The following is a 20,000-nucleotide window of genomic DNA, read 5'->3' as shown; positions in this document are numbered from 1 at the left end:
AGACAGACAGACAGACAGACCGAGAGAGAGAGAAAGACAGACAGACAGACAGACAGACCGAGAGAGAGAGAGAGAGACCGAGAGAGAGAGAGAGAGACCGACAGAGAGAGAGACCGAGAGAGAGAGAGACCGACAGAGAGAGAGACCGACAGAGAGAGAGACCGACAGAGAGAGAGACCGACAGAGAGAGAGACCGACAGAGAGAGAAGACCGACAGAGAGAGAGACCGACAGAGAGAGAGACCGACAGAGAGAGAGACCGACAGAGAGAGAGACCGACAGAGAGAGAGACCGACAGAGAGAGAGACCGACAGAGAGAGAGACCGACAGAGAGAGAGACCGACAGAGAGAGAGACCGACAGAGAGAGAGACCGACAGAGAGAGAGACCGACAGAGAGAGAGACCGACAGAGAGAGAGACCGACAGAGAGAGAGACCGACAGAGAGGAGGAAGACCGACCGAAAGAACCAGACCGACCGACCGAGACAGACCGACCGACCGAGAGAGAGAGACAGACCGACCGACAGAGAGAGAGAGAGAGAGAGACAGACAGACAGACAGAGACACACAGACAGACCGACAGAGAGAGACAGACAGACAGACAGACCGACCGAGATACAGACAGACAGACCGAGATACAGACAGACAGACAGACCGAGATACAGACAGACAGAGATACAGACAGACAGACCGACCGAGATACAGACAGAGATATAGACAGACAGGAGTTTCAACTCCATTAAACCAAAGTTCCACCCCCAACTTCATCATGCTGTCTTTTAAATATCATCAATCCACCTCATATAATCGGACTTATTAGGAAGGTAGATTTTCTAGTAAGCCAATTTGAATTATTTGGTGATTGCAACTCTTGCAAAAAAAAAAAAAGAAAGAAAAAATACTTTGCACATACATGGCGGCCACTGCTTAAAAAGGAATTTTCACCTGTTGGCCTTTTTGTGACTGCAACATTTTTACCTGACAACAATTCTTTTGATGGACAGGTCTTAAGTCAGGGGTGTCCACATTTTTGCAACGAGGGACAGATTTGGTGAGGTGAAAATGTGTGGGGGCTAACCATTCAGCCTGATATTCTTTGAACCATTAACATTATGTAAGTCATTTAAACAAGGAATGGAGTAGCTGTAGCAGTAATATTTGCACACATTCGTGAAATGATCTGCCACTTGGTCTATACTGCTGGTGTTAGCAATAGACACGTACTGGCATGTAGTGATGCTGAAGGTGTTACTGACACGTAGTGACGCATACTTCTGTAGTTTACCATACTGGCACGTCAGTACGTCTATTGACACCTTCAGCCCTAAAGAAGTATGTGAGAGCGGTTAGTCATCGTCGCGTCACTACGTGCCAGTACGCATCTATTGCTAACACCTTCAGCACACAGGCAACAGTATAGTCCAAATGGCTGATCATTTCACTAATGTGCCCAAATATTACTGCTACACGATTCCTGATCGCACTGTGCTGGAGGGGCACATTATTATTCATTTCATGATGAAGGCTGAGGGCCGGTGTAAATTTGAAAATGGGCCGCAATTGGCCCCCAGGCTGGTCTTTGGACATTCCTGTCTTAAGTAAAACACATAACATATTGTTTATAGTATAATTTTTAAGTGCATTTTTAATTTAGACAACTTTGGAAATTGTTAAAAGGATTTTGTCATGATTTGTATGGTGTAGTTTTTATTTCTAAATTACACTGTTTACACTGCAAATAATTCACTCTACCATGTAAAATGTAATTCCTAACAAGTTTTTTTTTTAGTTGTAATATTACTGTGTAGGCAGCCATCTCAGGTCATTTTGCCTGGTCATGTGCTTTCAGAAAGAAACTGCTTTCAGGCAGGCTATTGTTTGTCCTACTCAATGTAATTTAGTCGCAGTGGGACATGGATTTTTAATACGGAGTGCTGTTCTTATTTCTACCAGGGAGGGGTTATCTGGTTAACTTCCCATTCTGCAGATGGGCTGCTGGAAGGGAGGGAGGTGATATCACTACAACTTGCAGTGCAGCAGTAAAGAGTGACTGAAGTTTATCAGAGCCAAAAGACAGGGGGCACCTGGGAAATTGAAAATACGTCAAGCCCCATGTTAGATTTCAAAATTAAATATAAAATAAGTTTGCTCTTTTGAAAAGCAGATTTCAGTGCATAAGTCTGCTGCAGCATCACTATTAACTGATGCATTTTGGAAAAAAAAGAAAAGAAAATCATGTTTTTCTTTGACAGTATCCCTTTCAGGCTTTATAGGTTACATATAATATTTTCTGACTACGGTGAAGCAAGATTTGTAAATTTATATTTTAAAAAATACACGTGATTTGAGAATTGCCTGACAGTAATTTGCAGTTTTTCCCTTCCAGGTAAATATTTGAAACATACATAGGTAGTGCCAGGTTAATACAATCAATACATACTTATCAAGAAAGTCCTTGTCGACCACTGCACAGATATCCAGAAGAGGATTACCCATACCGAAGAGTAGATTCTCCCTGAACCAAAAAGAAAACAGCATTGTGACTTGGTGTTATTGATATACAGTAAAAAATTAATTTTACACTTCCTCTTTGTAGGTTCACTGACATTTTACACTGTAAAGGTGGTCATACACTGGCAGATTATTTATCTGCCAGTGTATGGGGGCTTCCGACGTGGCCAAGGTTTTGATCTGGGAGGTCTGATTTTTCTGGCGATCGATGACTGCATTGGGTAGTTGATGAGGTCCTTCGACTCGTATGGCCACCTTAAGCCACGTCACTTTTATGCATAACAGGCAGGAAACTATTCAGTTACTAGTGGCACTTTCTTGTACCCAAAAAGACTGCAATGTGCAAATTCCCAATCATTTTGTAATTTTTAGATTTCTCATTTTTTCTGCAGTTAAGTTCAGTATTTCCCAATAAGAAATATGAACATTTTAAATTAGTCCAAAAGTGTACTTCTTGTGTTTGCAAAGACCAAAAGTGCCAGCCATGAAAATTCAAATTACTACTTTCTAGTCTCCCCCTGATCCTGCCACGCTAACAACCAAGTGATTCGAATTCAATAGTTATGCAAATATCTAATTGATGATACGTTACTACATCCTTTATTATTCTACCGTGCATATTATGCCTCTCTCTAATTCAATTTTTAATGTTTTCACTAGGGATGCACTGAATCCAGGATTCGGCCTTTTTCTTCTGCCCGGCCGAACCGAATCCTAATTTGCATATGCAAATCACGTGATATTTTGTCAAAAAAACAAGGAAGTAAAAATGTTTTTCCCTTTCCACCCCTAATTTTTATATGCTAATTAGAATTCAGATTGGTATTCGGCCAAATCTTTCGAGAACAGTGCTCTGCTAGGTGCAGAAGAATTCCTATGTAGAGGTAGTACAAAAATAAATATAATTTTACTTGGCAATTTTTGTTTGGTCTCTGTATGCCACAGTTATGTAACCATATGCACTTGGGGTATAAACTGTTCTGAAGACTGTGTGCAATCCTATTTATGATGTATAGGTATGGGATTTGTTATCCAGAATGTAGGCAATAGCCGAAGAGCATGTTTTGTTGTTTAAAATGTCATCTTTATTTGCAGAAAGTCCAGACTTTCTGCAAATAAAAATGACATTTTAAACAACAAAATCTGCTCTCCGGCTATTACCTACTTTACTTGGAAATCTTTTGCACTCCGACAAGGGGTTTGCAGCTCGTTGAGAAGTACAACCACACGGATAATCATACTAATGATAACCTTATATTTGATCTGCTATCCAGAATTCTCAGGACCTGGGGCTTTCTTGATAACGGCTCTTTCCATAATTTGCATCTCCATAATTTAAGCCTACTAGAAAATAATTTTAACATTAAATAAACACAATAGGCTGGCTTTGCCTCCAATGAAGATTAATTATATCTTAGTTTGGTTCAATTACAAGATACAGGACCTATTATGCAGAATGTTCGAGACCTGGGGTTTTCTGGATAACTGATCTTTCCGTAATTTGGATCTTCACACCTTAAGTCTACTAGAAAATCATGTAAACATTAAAAAAAACCAATAGGCTGGTTTTGTTTCCAATAATGGATAATTATATCTAAGTTTGGATCAAGTACAATGTACTGTAATTATTACAGAGAAAAGGGAAATCTTAAAAATGTGGATTATTTGACTATAATGGAGTCTAGGGGAGACAGCCTTTCCGTAATTCTGAACTTTCTGGATAACGGATCCCATACCTGTTCCATTATTACAGAGAAAAAAGTTTTTGTTTTTTTTTTGGTTTTTTTTTTTAAATTCGGATTTCTGGATAATGGGTACCATACCTATATTATTTTAGCACCCAAGCAAATGATTAAAAAAAGTGCTGCAAATGTCAAATAGTAACTTTTTAGCAAATTTAGTTACATTATAACAGACAGGTTACACAGCACGTGTTTCCAAAAGTGTATGCTTTTTTTTTTATGGGGCTGGCCTTTTAAAGGGGTGATTCACCTTCAAGTAAAATTTTAGTGTATTGTAGAATGGCAAATTCTAAGAAAATTTTCATTTGGTCTTCATTATTTATTTTTCATAGTTTTATTTTTAATGATTTGCCGTTTTCTGCTGTTTATTTCCAGGTTCCAAATGGGGGTCACTGACCCCATCTAAAAACAAATGCTCTGCAAGGCTACAAATTTACTGTTATTGATCAACTTTTATCGCTCATGTTTCTCTTCAGTTCCTATTCAACCCTCTCCTATGCATATTCCAGTCTCTCATAAAACGACTCCCGGATGGCTACAGTAATTTTGACCCTGGCAACCAGATAGTTACTGGAATCCTAAACTAGAGTTGCTGAATAAAAATGGAAATAAAAAAATTAAAAATGCAGTCCAACGGCAAATTTTCTCAGAATATTACTCTCTACATCAGGGCTGTCCAACTGGTGGACTATGGGCCGATACCCCCTTGTGTCTGCTGTGTCTGCTTACCGTGTGTAAAAGGTATCACTACAGAGATTAACTGGCCCCTGCATTGTTTAAACCTGTAATCCTCGGTACTCACACATGTAATCCCCCCTGCATTGTTCACATCTGTGACACCTCTATTGTTCACACCAGAGACTCAGACTGAAACTGCCCACACTCATACAAACTGCAGAAGGGGCACCAGCACTGTGTCACTGTATGTAGTACATCTTAGAGTTGTCCTGATATGTTTCCTTATCTCCTGCTCTGTTCTGCCTGCCCTATGCTCCCTGTGTGTGCCATACTCTTCCTGCCCTATGCTCCCTGTCTGTGCCATACTCTGCCTGCCTTATGCTTCCTGTGTGAGCCATACTCTGCCTGCCTTATGCTTCCTGTGTGGGTGCCATACTCTGCCTGCCTTATGCTTCCTGTGTGGGTGCCATACTCTGCCTTCCTTATACTTCAGGTGTGTGCCATACTCTGCATTCCTTATAATTCCGGTGTGTGCCATACTCTGCATTCCTTATGCTTGACATGTGTGTGACATACTCTACCTGACAAAGGGGTACGCCCCCGAAACGTTGTTACTGTTGGTTTGATAAACACGGGAGGAATCCCTTGAGCAAGTTACGTGTGCTGGAGTTACTTGTGGTCTGCCTGTATGTGCCCTGCTCTTCCTCTGGAGCATAAGCCTGGCATTTTTTCTGGGGGTTTGTTAGCATTTAAAAATGATTGTTAGAGGCCTCGAAGGTGTTTAATCATGTGCTGGGGGGGGGGCTGTGTTATCCACAGGATGAGGCATATGATTTAAAGGTATGTCTTGGTTGGTCAACACTGGCTTCCATTATCTGTCCTCCACCATGTAGGTCAGAACAATGCCGGCCCTCGGTACCACACAACCAAAACCTGATTTACTAGGTCTATCCAATCATTAATTGTCTATATACAATCAGACAGACATGTACTAGTTAGATATGGTTTATTGGGCCCAAATATGAGAGTGTGGTATTGTACATTTCTCAAAATAACCTTCCTCTACTATAGGCAGTAATCATACTGTAAATTTAGTCGATTAGACACACCCATTACATCAAGCACAAAGTTGGTTATTTGCTTGCAAAAGTCAACGAATGACGGGCAGGTACATTTTAAATTAAAATAAAGTGGCATAATCCAAGTGGCATCTAGGAACCTTGTTTCGGAAGAAGTGGTAAAGTGTCATTTAAAATTCTATGCAGAATAGAAGTTTGAATTAGGCACACTCTTGCATAGGGGGTAAAATCAATGGCATGAAAAAGACTGACCTACACCAAAGGAATAGCTGGTCGACTAGGGTTTACAATTATTATTAAACCAGTTTGAATGTGAAATATTCCACAAGAGGTTGTGCTTAATACTTTACTCATGCAATTTGTGATCAAGATTGGATGTTTTAATCAGATTACTGTAAACTATTCACAATGAATGTAGGTAGGAAAAGGGTGTCTTGCATAAGACTGGTGTGCAAACACCTGCTTGAAGTTGTCTCGCCACATGGGCAATATTATGCATTAGAGACAATGGTGCATTTTTTCAACAAAATGAAATGGCATATCTGTTCATTTTATGTTGAATAAATAATTGGCACGTAAATTTTCTTTGATGATTTTTTTGTTCAGTTACATCACCTTTATCTTTTGAATTAAGAACATATATATTCACTTGTTAAAAAAAAAATAATTAACATGGGGTGTATGTATATTAATTGTGGTGTATGATATTAAGGATTACTGCAACAAGGCTATGGGACCAGGTAGTTTAGCAATGATATTCATGTCTGATGTAAACAGGAATATATGGCTATATGAGTTAGACTAGTACAGGGGTCCCCAACCTTTTTTACCCCTATAAACACATTCAAAAATAAAGAGTTGGGGAGCAACACAAGCATGCAAAAAGTTATTGGGGTGCCAAATGAGGGCTGGGGTTGACTATTTGGTAGCCTATGTGGACTGGCAGCCTACAGGAGGATATGTTTGGCAGTGCATCTGTTTTTTATGCAACCAAGCCAGGAATTCAAAAATAAGCATCTGCTTTGAGGCCACAGAGCAACATCCAAGGGGTTGGTGAGCAACCTGTTGCTCGCGAGCTACTGGTTGGGGATCACAGCTCTAGTCTGCCAGTTTAGCTATCAGTATAAGTACCACATTTGTCAGATAGTGAGAAAGGTCTCTAAAGTCTCAGCCATGTTGTAAAGTTGAAGTCGTTTAGAGGCTATGTATTTCCAGTAGGTCATAGACTCAAAGATCCGCTCGTTTGGCGTTAGTGGCGATATGCCACTAACGGCATGGCTATATCAGGGGTAATTCGAACGTTCGGCCGTATGGTCTAACGATCGAATTACGATACGCCAAGGGGCTCCGACGGTTCGGTCAAGTAAAAATCTACCTTCCCAATCGATATCGTGGCCAGATATCGATCGGGAAGACCCGTCGGAAGCCCCCATACACGGGAAGATAAACGGTCAAATTGGTCTAATTGACAGAGATTGGCAGCTTTATCTGCCCGTGTATGGCCACCTTTACTCCCTTTACATTTTTAACTGCTTCAACCCAAATCATGCATACAATATACTATTCTGCAGCTTCTAACATGTGATCAGGCAAGTCAGCCTGCATTTCTGTGTGATCTGAACCAAAATGTAGCTTTGGAAATAAGGCTCTCAAACTGCAGTTTAAATTTTTATTCACAAAATGTCACAACCTTCCCCTGAAAGTTAAGCAGATCAATCCTGAAGAGAAAAAATAGGTACATAGTAAGTAAAATTGGGTTGAAAAAAAGAAAGTCCATCAAGTTCAACCCAAATGAAAACCCAGCATCCATACACATCCCTCCATACTTTCACATAAACTATATGGCCATATCTATACATACTATAGAGTTTAGTATCACAATAGCCTTTGATATTATGTCCGTCCAAGAAATCATCCAAGCCCCTCTTAAAAGCATTAACAGAATCAGCCATCACAACATCACCCGGCACTGCATTCCACAACCTCACTGCCCTCACTGTGAAGAAACACCTACATTGCTTCAAATGAAAGTGCTTTTCTTCTAGTCTGAAGGGGTGGCCTCTTGTACGGTGATCGACTTTATGGGTAAAAAGGTCCCCTGCTTTTTGTCTATAATGTCCTTTAGACTTGTAAAGTGTAATCATGTCCCCTCGCAACAGCCTTTTTCCCCCCAGAGAAAACAACCCCAAACTTGACAGTCTACCCTCACAATTTAAGTCTTCCATCCCACTAACTAGTTTAATTTGCACGTCTCTGCGCTCTGCCCAGTTCATTTTTATCCCTCTTAAGGACTGGAGTCCAAAACGGCACTGCATACTCCAGATGAGGCCTTACCAGGGACTTCTAAAGAGACAATTATGTTTTTATCCCTTGAGTTAATGACCTTTTTTATGCAAGACAGAACTTTATTTGCTTTAGTAGCTACAGAATGACACTGCCCAGAATTAAAAAAAACTGTTATCTATAAAAAAAAAACCAAGATCCTTCTCATTTAAGGAAACTCCAACACACTGCCATTTAGTGTATAACTTGAATTAATATTATTTTTGCCAAAGTGCATAACCTTGCATTTATCAACATTGAACCTCATTTTCCAGTTTGCTGCCCAGTTTCCCAACTTCAACAAATCACTCTGCAAAGTGGCAGCATCCTGCATGGAACCTATAGTTCTGCAAAATTTAGTATCATCTGCTAAAATAGAAACAGTATTTTCAATGCCACACCTCCAGATCATTAATAAACAAGTTGAAAGCAAGGGACCCAGTACAGAGCCCTGTGGTACTCCACTAACAACACTGGTTCAATCAGAAAATGATCCATTTACCACCACTCTTTGTAGTCTATCTTTTAGCCAGTTCTCTATCCAGGTACAAATTCTATGATCCAGCCCAACATTCCTTAAAGGGGATGTAAAGGCAAATATATAAAATACCATTTTTACTTTAATGAAAAAGAAACCTATCTCCAATATACTTTAATTAAAAAATGTCTACTGTTTTAAAAATAAACCTGACTGTATGCAGTGAAATTCCCCCCTCTTTTACTGCTGTGCATAGGAATTGTCAGACGGTCCCCAACTGCTTTGCAGGTAAACAATCATACTTTCAAATGGCAGGGGGAGCCCTTTCAAATGGCAGGGGGAGCCTTACTTCCCAGAACTCAAGCAGCATTGTTGGATTCCCTGTAGAGATTTGTATCCAGAGACTCAGTGCAGTCTTTATATTATGATTATTAATCAGTCTTGCTGTATTGGCTTCTATGGCAGATATTATTTGACTTGTGCTGTTTTGATAATTTATGACAATCCCTAAATTTAACCTCCCAACTGAAGCCCAGACCACACTCAGCATGTACGAGTCTTGTTATTGCAGAAATGTCTAACAAAGTTAGAAGATGACAGCCCCCTGCGCTTATATTTAGTATACAAAATACAGCATTTCTAACATTATTCTATTTTAGACTTTAGTTGCCCTTTAATTTAACCAGTAACCTTTTGTGTGGCACTGTATCAAATGCTTTAGCAAAGTCTGCCATCCCAGAATCGAGGTCTCTGCTTAGCTTCTCATAAAAATAAATTAAGTTAGTCTGGCAAGATCTATAACGCATAAAACCATGCTGGCATACACTCATAGTATTGTTATTTGCTATGAAGTGCAGTATCTTATCCTTTATTAACCCTTTGAAGAGCTCGGCTATAGTTTTGAGGCTGAGAATGGGATCCCTTCTTGCATAGTGGCACCACATTATTAATTCTCCAGTCTCTCGGTACCATGCTAGACCTCGATGAATCCTGAAAAATTAAGTAAAGAGGTTTGGCACAGACCTAAGCTCGCCAAGTACCCTGGGATGAATACTATCTGGCCCGGACCTTTGTTTATTTTAACATGTTCTAGTCTCTCTTGAATTTCTTCATGTGTGAACCAGGCATCATTAGTTGTATTATAAGAATTGGGACTATTAATAAGGAAACCTGCATTAGCTGGTTCCTCATTTGTGTAGACAGACAAAAAAATATTTGTTCAGAATCTGAGCTTGTTTGTTCTCATCAACCAGCTGACTCCCCTCTGATATTAAAGGTCCCACCCTTCCCGCTTCATTTTTTTTTACTATTGACATATTTTAAAAATAAGATTTTGGATTATTTTTACTACTTACTGCAATATCCTTTTCCATATTTGTTTCATATTGGCCTCCTTGTACCTTATAAATGATTCAGCTGTCCCAGCTAACTTGAAAGCATTAAAAGTACAAATTTTCTTAGCCACCTCAACACTTCTATTGAACCAAAAAGGTTTTGCATTTCCCACTCAATATGTTGCAGAGATGCCCTTACTGTCAAAGTTTGCATGTCTGAAATGTAATGTTTTAGTTACTCCCTTATAGAATTGCCTCTGCAAGAGAACCTCAAAGGAGACCATGTTATGATCACTATTCCCTAAATGCTCACCCACACAAATGCTAGAGAGGAGTTCAGACAGCAAAAGTTGATAAAAAGGTTAATTGCCAAACACCTCCACTATGAAGCGGACTTCAGGTCCACATAACACAGAGGAATGTTTAGGTCTTGTACACCATGGTACAAAAAACAAATTTGAAGAGTGTGGAGGGGGGGGGGGAGAGAATAGTATCCGAAAACTATGTAAAGTTGAGGGTGAGGTAAATCATCTCAGAGACATTACCAGCAACCACAAGTTACATAAAGGAGTCAGTGGAGGTGAAGTGCTTAAAGGAACAGTAACACCAAAAAAATGAAAGTGTCTAAAGTAATGAAAATATAATGTACCATTGTGCTGCATTGGTAAATCTGCTGTGTTTGTTTCAGAAACACAACCATGGTATAAAAGGAAGCTGTTGTAAAGGTAGAAACCCAGCTTGTTTATATAAACTACAGTAGTTGTTCAAGTAAACATACGAGTTTTGCCAGTGCAGGGAAACAGTACATTATATTGCCCTTTCTTTAAAACACTTTCATTATTTGGTGTTACTGTTCCTTTAAGACCCGAGGCAATTTTTCCCCATTTACTATATGGGCTGCACCTCAGTGATGATGGTGAAGCTGTTTTGGGCAAGAAGATAGGTAAAAGGTTTGTGATTTTAAAATAGGCATAATGGGGGGGAAGGGGGAGTGAGCAATGTAGGTTAGATGACTGATAACCAGGAAATTTGGTTGAGAATTTTGGGTGGGCATAGTATTAATGCCAGGGTGCACCATAAAATTAACAAACAGTATTTTACAATTACAAGAAGCATAACTGGTAAAAAGGAATAGACAGAAATGCAGTTGAATGAGATGTACAACTGGGCAGTAAATACAGGTGGCTATATTTTGTTTCAAATGGGCTGGGGAAAAAGAAAATAAGGAATGCTATGCCTGTAAGTTAAGCATAATTTGAAACCCAGTATAAAGGGAGAAGTCATGGTGAAAATGAGAAGGCTGAAGTCTAATAGGCTGAACATTGCTACAGATGCCCATCTCATAAGCAAAAAGAAGAGGCACAGCTCCTGCTATAAATAGAAAAGGCTGGTTGTTTGAGGCAAGTCTTATTTGATTTTAACTACCTATATATTGATCAACAAATATACTGCCAGGGCAATTAATCCTAAATTTTTAAACTTGCCAAATGATAATTCCATGTCACAGATTCGAGGACCCAACCAGAGAATGTTGTTGTATCTAGGGATATTTTATTTTACAGAATGTACAGTAAGTTCACCAACTAGCACAACTGATAATTGTAACCATAATAATTAAATATAGGAACATTAGAAATGTTCTCTACTAAATTACATAAATATGTGAAAAAGATCCTTAATACATTATAAAGGACGTCAAACATTTGTGTATGCTAAACAAAAAAAAGAAAATTTCCAGGGGGGTTGCATGTTAGTTGTTTTTGGGAAACGGGGAAACAAAGCCAGCAACATCTCTTACTAATCCCATTCATCCATCTTTGATGCCACACACACATGCATCTATGTGGGGGGTTTACATGTCATTTAAATTCAGACCGATGTGCGCTTTGACATTTGTCATTTACTGGAGCGGGTAACATAGTAAGTTAGGTTGAAAAAAAGACACACGCCCATCAAGTTCAATCTTGTTACTTTTTTTTTAACCTGCCCATCTGCCAGTTGATCCAGAGTTCTTGATTATTTATTGGAAGCACAATTAAAGCATTTCTGTAACATAAGACAAATTGTACAGCCAATCTGGATGCTTTAAAGACGGGCAAACTTTGTTTGGAGGCAAAACATTAGTAAGCTTCCCCGAGATGATGGTATTTATATGATAATGTACATCCTTCCACCATGAGGCGGCAACAGAATCCTGCTACAGAAGAAACTTCATTGGATATTACAGTTGCACACTAGGATTTAAATACACACAGCCGATTTTTTTCAGAGTATGCTGAGCGAGAAAATACACATTGTCGGTTCCAAACGCAACCCTCTATTCTTTGAAAATTTCGAATAAATGAGGTTTTATATGAAACTATTGTTGTGTTTTTACATCCTAGACTTGGCAGCTTTTATGAGAATTTGAAATTAACACACCGCTCAGGTGCAGATTACAGCACAGGTTACCCAGCTTGTTTATATATAAACTACAGAAGTGTTTCAAGTAAACATACGAGTTTTGCCAGTGCAGGGAAACAGTACATTATATTGCCCTTTTTTTAAAACACTTTCATTATTTGGTGTTACTGTTCCTTTAAGACCCGGGGCAATTTTTCCCCATTTACTATATGGGCTGCACCTCAGTGAGCCTACGAGTCCGGTGTGATCAAGGTCCTATTTCTATTAAATGCTAGTGTTCTCATCTGTTTAATGTAACTTTTGTTTCTGAAGCTCCATGCTGATCTTCCCTCTCTTGTCTTGAGTGCGTGACCGCAGTAAGGACCATGATGAATCATCTTGCTGCGGCTCGGTCTTGCCTGTCACTCCTCGGACATCTATACAGCCCTCGCATCTGCTTGCGGCTTCCTGAGTGTGCGACCGCGGTTAGCTAACCATGGTCGCACACTCAAGAAGCCTCCATCAAGTGCGAGGGCTGTATAGACGACATGAAAGGCAAAGCCGCAAGACTGAGCCGCAGCAAGCAGGATGAAGAGCCGCATGAGGCTCCAGAGCTGTGGGTTGCCTACCCCTGATCTAGACCAAGCATTTGCCTCAATGGGGGCCCTTATATGGCTGTAGCTTAGGGGACCCACTTTTCATTAACCCACCACTGACACTGCACAAGTCAAAAGGGATATATCCTTGATGATATGTATACATTTGTTTATTTAGGTTTGGAATCAGCATCAAGTAAAATCATTGGATGTCTAGCCCACACCTCATGTTGGTTAAGGAAGCCAGTAGCAGATGAAGGTATGCTTAATTAGGAGCTGCTTGTGAAAGATACTTCCTGTTTACCTGCTGAATTCCTTGACACCACCCTGTTTGTTCACCTAGTATACTGCATACTATACTGCTAACAAAAGCTATTTCTGTTTTGTTGGACTTTTGTTGCTGCACAGAAGCTATTTTTGTTGCTACTGCTGTTGCTGCTGTGAGTTAAAAAACAGACTTGTTTTTCTGGAGTGGCCTGCACTTGTGGTGCAGCCTCACAACACAAATAAATCTAGATTATTTTTTATTTGTATACATTTGTCTGTGGGGGAGGGGTTCATTGTATGTATTTACTGCAAATATACCCCTATTTTTAAGGTGCACTTACCATGACAGAGGAACGAGACATACTGGCTCACTAGGAGCGATAATATGTCTGTTAAAAAGATATGAGTATCCAACCAAAATGGTGATGTCTCTGATTATGTTACTTATTGAATAATCCATATACATAAAATACAAGCACACAACATTTTACAGCAGATGTGACGACACGTTATTAAAATTTGATTCTTGATTCTCCTTTTTTCAGTTGTAGATGAAAAACTTTCTGGATGAAACTATGATGCACAACAGGATTAGTTATGATATCAGTAGTTACTTATTTGTACATCATCAAGTAAGACGTGCATTTTATACTTTACTACAAGTGCATAGAATGTGTACACATCCTCTAATAAGATAATCTAGAGGCTCCGTGACTGAATTTATAGCTAAATGTGTGCATGCCCTGCTCCAACCAATAATTAAGGGGTTAGGGACACAATTTTTATACTTTTTATAATAATTGATAGTTTACAAACAAATCAATCGGACTTATTTTATAACTATGAATATATAAAGTTTGTATACTTGCATTCCACATGTACAGGGCTTTGAATAAAAGATAAATAATTTCCTTTGAGCAGTATTGCGGCCCCCCCCCCGAATGGATTTTATTGTGTTTTTGTTCATTTCATAGTACACAAGAACTATTTCAAATGTGGTTCCTACATATACAAATGCAAGGCTTACAAAATAATTAAATGCAATGGCTACACATTTTAAAATGCAGTTGAACCATAATACAAATTATATTAACTTTTAGGATGTGATGCAAGTACAAGCATATGATTCAGATGAAATTGCAAACTAAGATTTATCAAAACTACTGATAAAAATAAATTTTTCTACTATAGAAGTAATAAGCACTCACTGCCAAATGCACTGCACATATCCCAAAAGTTTTGGGTATTTTAGAGTCACAAATGTGTTCACAGATACAGTGTCGGACTGGGACACAGGGGCCCACTCTCAGTACTATTATTCTTCTTCATCTCCTCACTCAACTGCTATTCTCCTAGTCTCTTTTCTTTAAACACTAACAGATTTTTAGTGAAGCATTATTCAGTTGTATGAAATTATAGCAAATGTGAAAAACTGTCTGCAAAAATGTGGGTACCCTTGTAATTTTATTAATTTGAATGCATGTAATTGCTCAATACTGATTACTGGCAACACCAAATTGGTTGGATCATCATGAGAAAAGGTATTTAACGTGGCCAATTACAAGACGTACTTCGGTTTGACTTTCCTCTGAAGAGTGACTGCATGGGATCCTCAAAGCAACTCAAAAGATCAGAAAACAAAGATTGTTCAGTATTATGGTTTAGGGAAGCCTACAAAAAGCTCTCAGAGTTTTAAACTGTCAGTTTCAATTGTAAGGAATGTAATCAGGAAATGGAAGGCCACAGGCACAGTTGCTGTAAAACCCAGGTCTGGCAAGCCAAGAAAAATACAGGTGCAGCATACGTAGATGATTGTGAGAATGGTTACAGACAACCCAAAGATCCCCCCCCAAAGACCTGCAAGAACATCTTGCTGCAGATCGATAATCTGTACATCGTTCTACAATTCAGTGCAAGATAAAAGAACGTCTGTATGGGATGGTGATGAGAAAGAAGCCCCTTTCTGCACTCATGCCACAAACAGAGTTGCATGTTGTATGTAAAAGCTCATTTAGACAAGCCACAGTCATTTTGGAACAAAGTGCTTTGGACTGATGAGACAAAATATTGTTATTTGGTCATAACAAAAGCACTTTGCATGGCTGTGTGGCTAGTTCAGGGACTGGGGCCCCTTGTTAAAGTTGAGGGTCGGATGAATTCAACCCAATATCAACAAATTCTTCAGGATAATATTCAAGCATCAGTCACAAAGATAAGTTGGGTTTTTTTTTTTTTACAAATTGGTTGAATTTTCCTTTAAAGAACAAGAACTGCATGCACACTTGGCTGGAGGTAGCTGATGTTCTGCAATAGCTACAAAGTTCCAGTAGTATATCAGGAAATCTCTCTTTCACTGTGATTAAATCATTATGTTCAAAATTTAATTTTGTGGGTGAAAGAAGGAGGCCAGAGCACTGTATGAGGTGCTGCTTTCATGGAGAAAAGAAGATGGGGAGGAAAAAAAAGTGTTTAGAGTGAGATATAGCTGAGAAGATGAAACTATTAAAATATGCAGAAGACCCAAGTAACAAGTCCTTCTGGACCAAGCCTGTGGCAGTAAATTTATAATCACTCGTCCTTGGCAAATCTTAATTTAAAACTTTAGGGGTTAGAAGTATGTAAATCTGGCTGAAGTCCGAAGTTTGAGTAAACACATAACCACAACAAAATTTGTTATAATTAATTGTGTGCTGTAACCGGATGCCATAAGTTTTAGATCTGGAAGACAAAGAAAACAGATCTGAAGAAATGCTCCCTGGTTAAGAGTCCAGGGGTGGAAAACAGTGTTTTTTTTTTAAGCCTTGCAGAAGATTTTCTGCTCAGGCAAAGAAGGAATTTTTTGGCCACCTACCACCACAACCTTGGTGGTTTAGACAGTATTTAGAGGTAACACTGTCACAAGAATTGGAACACTTTCACCTGGTTTCCAGTTCCTAAACAAATGGCCAGAAGAAACATTTTTGCTCCAAAATAGTTGGCTTGAAAGGTCTCAAATGACCAGGCTGAGGTGCAGTGCCAGGGCAACACCAGACCTAAATTTCCTGTTATCAGGGACGGCCAGTAAGTAAGTTGCTGAATCTGGTTAAATAAGAGTTATATTAGTAAACATATACAGCAGAAGTCCACTGTGTACTGAAATCTTATGTCTTTTTTAGTTAAAGGCATTCCAACACAAGAATGCATCAAATCAGTCTTTCAATAGAACAATGGGAAGGTATCAGTATCCTGACATCTGCATTGCTAAATATAAAAACATTATTTGCATTGCTACATGTGCTCTCATGCCCACTTAGTGGTAAATTTGAGAATAGCCATCAATAAAAAAAAATAAATAAAAAAAAGAAGTTCAGTTCACCCAAGTCATATACATATATATATACACACATACACACATACACACATACACACACACAAATCTCAACAAAATTCCTACACAACTGTACATGTTAAATTTTATTAGTCTATTAAAAAAAAAGTACATTTCAATGGTTTAGAAACTACTGGGTCATTAAAAATATGCTTATAAAAACGGCCAAGCCATAATAAGATACAATCTACATTATATACGTATGCAAGAAGTACACGTTTCTTAAAGGAATTGTTCAGTGTAAAAATAAAAACTGGGTAAATAGATAGGCTGTGCAATATAAAAAATGTTTCTAATATAGTTAGTTAGCCAAAAATGTAATGTATAAAGGCTGGACTGATTTCATGTATAACAAGTCAGTCAGAGCACTACTTCCTGCTTTTCAGCTCTCTTGGTTTACACTGACTGGTTACCCTGGTTACCAGACAGTAATCAATCAGAGACTTGAGGGGGGCCACATGGGTCATTTCTGTTGCTTTTGAATCTGAGCTGAATGCTGAGGATCAATTACAAACTCACTGAACAGAAATGTACCATGTGGCCCCCCTTCAAGTCGCTGACTAACTCAGAGTTATAGAGCTGAAAAGCAGGAAGTTGATTCTGGCTGTTTTATTAGACATCTGTTCACTCCAGCCTTTAACATTACATATTTGGCTAACTAACTATATTAGAAACATTTTTTATTTTGCACAGCTTATCTATTTACCCAGTTTTTATTTTCACACTGAACTATTCCTTTAAGAGAACTGTCACTCCAAGAATAGTTGCAATAGAACAGGTGGGCTTGCAATGCACGCCTGCTGAAAGCAGAACCCCCATTATGCCTTACTGACCATTCCTCAAAAGCAACAAATGGAGCAATGCAATTTACAACACTGGTAGGTACAGATGCCAGCTAGTAGGTAATCGCAAACAACGCAGCATATTTGGGCAGGGAGAGAATGGTTGGTTCGTAAGCTAGCCGTTAGTATGTCAGCAAAAAAAAAAAAATAAAAAAAAAAAGTTGCAATACTACTTCGGCTTGCCTACGGCTGAAAAACGGCATTCATTCACAATACAATACTAGCTTCTACCAGCTTCCTCTGTATAGAAATAGAGCATTATAACATTCTCTGTGCTTTCTTAATATCCGCAATCAACGATGAAATATTTTTAAGAAAAAATATACAAAAACGTATAGAGATCTGCGATGGCGAATTGACAGCAATGAGTAAGACTATTTGTTACCTTAAAGCCGACATGCTGTCAGATGAATTTGGCGTTTAGGACAGCTCAATGTGACGAGTACCGACCAGTATTCTCTTATTCAGAGACCAGATCTTCTCAAACAGCGTGGCCGCTGGCAAGCTAGAATGTATCACATTCCTCCAGGAACCGGAAACTCCTCCCCCTCAGAGTCACAATTGGCTTTAAACCTCCTAGGTTGGACCAACTAAGTGACTTTCCCAAAGCCTTTGATATTTATCTATTCTTCCCGCTGCCAAGGTCTCCACCTCGCGCTGAACTCAGCCAGTGGCGAGTGCTAACAAGCGATAACGTTATTACGCTAATGACTGGGTGTTTCTAGACAAGATAGGAGACTGATTTTATGCATGGTAAACAACAACGCGCTTAAAACAAAGATATGCTATAACCCAACCAGGACAGGTAATATAGCCTTCCTAGAATATTTTCATATCGTAGGCAAAATGTTCGGTTGAGGAGTGTACATCAAAGTTTTATTCAAAACTAAAACACTTTATATAGAAGTTTATAAATACGCACACATTATGCAATGTGAGCGGTTACGATGCTTAAGTAGTCAGTAATACTGACACGAGTAACATCCAGTGCTCATTTGCACAGCATGACGGAATTTGTGTCACAGATGTAATACTGTGTGGGCAGTACTGGCAATAGCTGGTAAAAATCCCCACACACACTGACAAAATGAAAATTTTTTTAAACCAAACCTCATCATGAGAGCACCATTCAGGCAACCCAAACCAAGCTTGTGTGGGCAGCATCGGATAGTGTAAGGGCAGAGTCACATGGTGCTCCCTGGATATAGATAGAACATGCATCTGCTGTATTCAAACCTGTTTATACAACTGTACCGAGAGGCTCATAGGTGCAAAAATGCAAATTTTTGAGTTTACACTCCAAAATCGCCCTGTGTGTACAGACTGGCAAACGCCATGAGAATATACTGTGCCACTCTGGCCTTAAAGTTTGCGCTCTCTGAATTATAAGGCGCATGCTTTGTTCTTACCATTAAAATAAATTATACAGATATAAGACCGGTTATCCAGAATGCTTGGGATCTGGGGGTTTCCGGATAATGGATCTTTCCATAATTTGGATCTTCATACCTTTAGTCTACTTGAAAATTATGTAAACATTAAATAAACCCAATAGGCAGGTCCTGCTTCCAATAAGGATTAATCATATTTTAGTTTGGATCAAGTATGAGCTACTGTTTCATTATTTCAGAGAAAAAGAAACTAGTTTAAGATTTGGATTATTTGTTTATAATGGAGTATATGGGAGACGGACTTTCCGGATCCTATACCTGTACTAATAAATGTTGTAAAACAGCAATCCAGAAGGCAAAGATAGAAAATGAAGAGTGCATTGCAACAGAGGCGAATACTAACCCAAAACATTTTTTTTTTTTTTAAGTATATTAATAGCAAAAAGGTGTGGGTTAAGTGTGGCTCTTTTAAATAAACCAGCGTAGTTGTAACAGATAATGAAAAGGCAGATGTGCTAAATCAGTAAATTTTCTTCAGTACATACAATAGAAGAACCAGAGTTCCAAGACCTACCTCATAGCTACATTGTTGGCTCACCTCAAACTAGTCAGTGGCTGACTCAGAATATGGTTCATAAAAGCTTTACTAAAAACTAATGTGCCAGGGCAAGATGGAATACAACCTCGGGTGCTAAGAGATCTTAGTTCAGCTTTAGACCAGCCTTTATTTTTTTGTAGACTCTCTTTCATATGGTATGGTACCCTATGGATTGGGGAAAAACGGATGTAATTCCTATTTTTAAAAAGGGATTAAGATTTCAGCCTGGCAATTATAGGTCATTTGACATCCATGGTGAGTTAAAGGGGATTGAAAGGCAAAAAAAAAAAAAATCCCATTTTTACTTTCTTTAATGAAAAATAAATCTACTTTAATTAAAAAATGTGTACCGTTTTTTATAAGAAAACTGACTGTATGCAGTGAAATTCTCCCCCTTTGTTTTACTTGATCTGA

The 20,000-nt window shown here is 38.8% G+C and overlaps 1 protein-coding gene across 1 annotated transcript in view; it reads right to left on the bottom strand.

Annotated features, from left to right (window-relative positions):
* The window catches only part of adk.S (adenosine kinase S homeolog), a gene marked incomplete at its 5' end in the record, with an annotated part of 132,430 nt that overhangs the window by 72,403 nt on the left and 40,027 nt on the right, over window positions 1-20,000 (bottom strand). Inside the window, 1 exon segment of the mRNA NM_001092888.1 lies at window positions 2,440-2,514. Coding sequence (NP_001086357.1) covers window positions 2,440-2,514 — 75 coding nt within the window.

Source organism: Xenopus laevis, chromosome 7S, assembly GCF_017654675.1.
Source record: "Xenopus laevis strain J_2021 chromosome 7S, Xenopus_laevis_v10.1, whole genome shotgun sequence".
Taxonomy (NCBI): Eukaryota; Metazoa; Chordata; class Amphibia; order Anura; family Pipidae; genus Xenopus; species Xenopus laevis.
The sequence above is the reverse complement of the archived record's forward strand: the minus strand, read 5'-3'. Positions and strand labels throughout refer to the sequence as shown.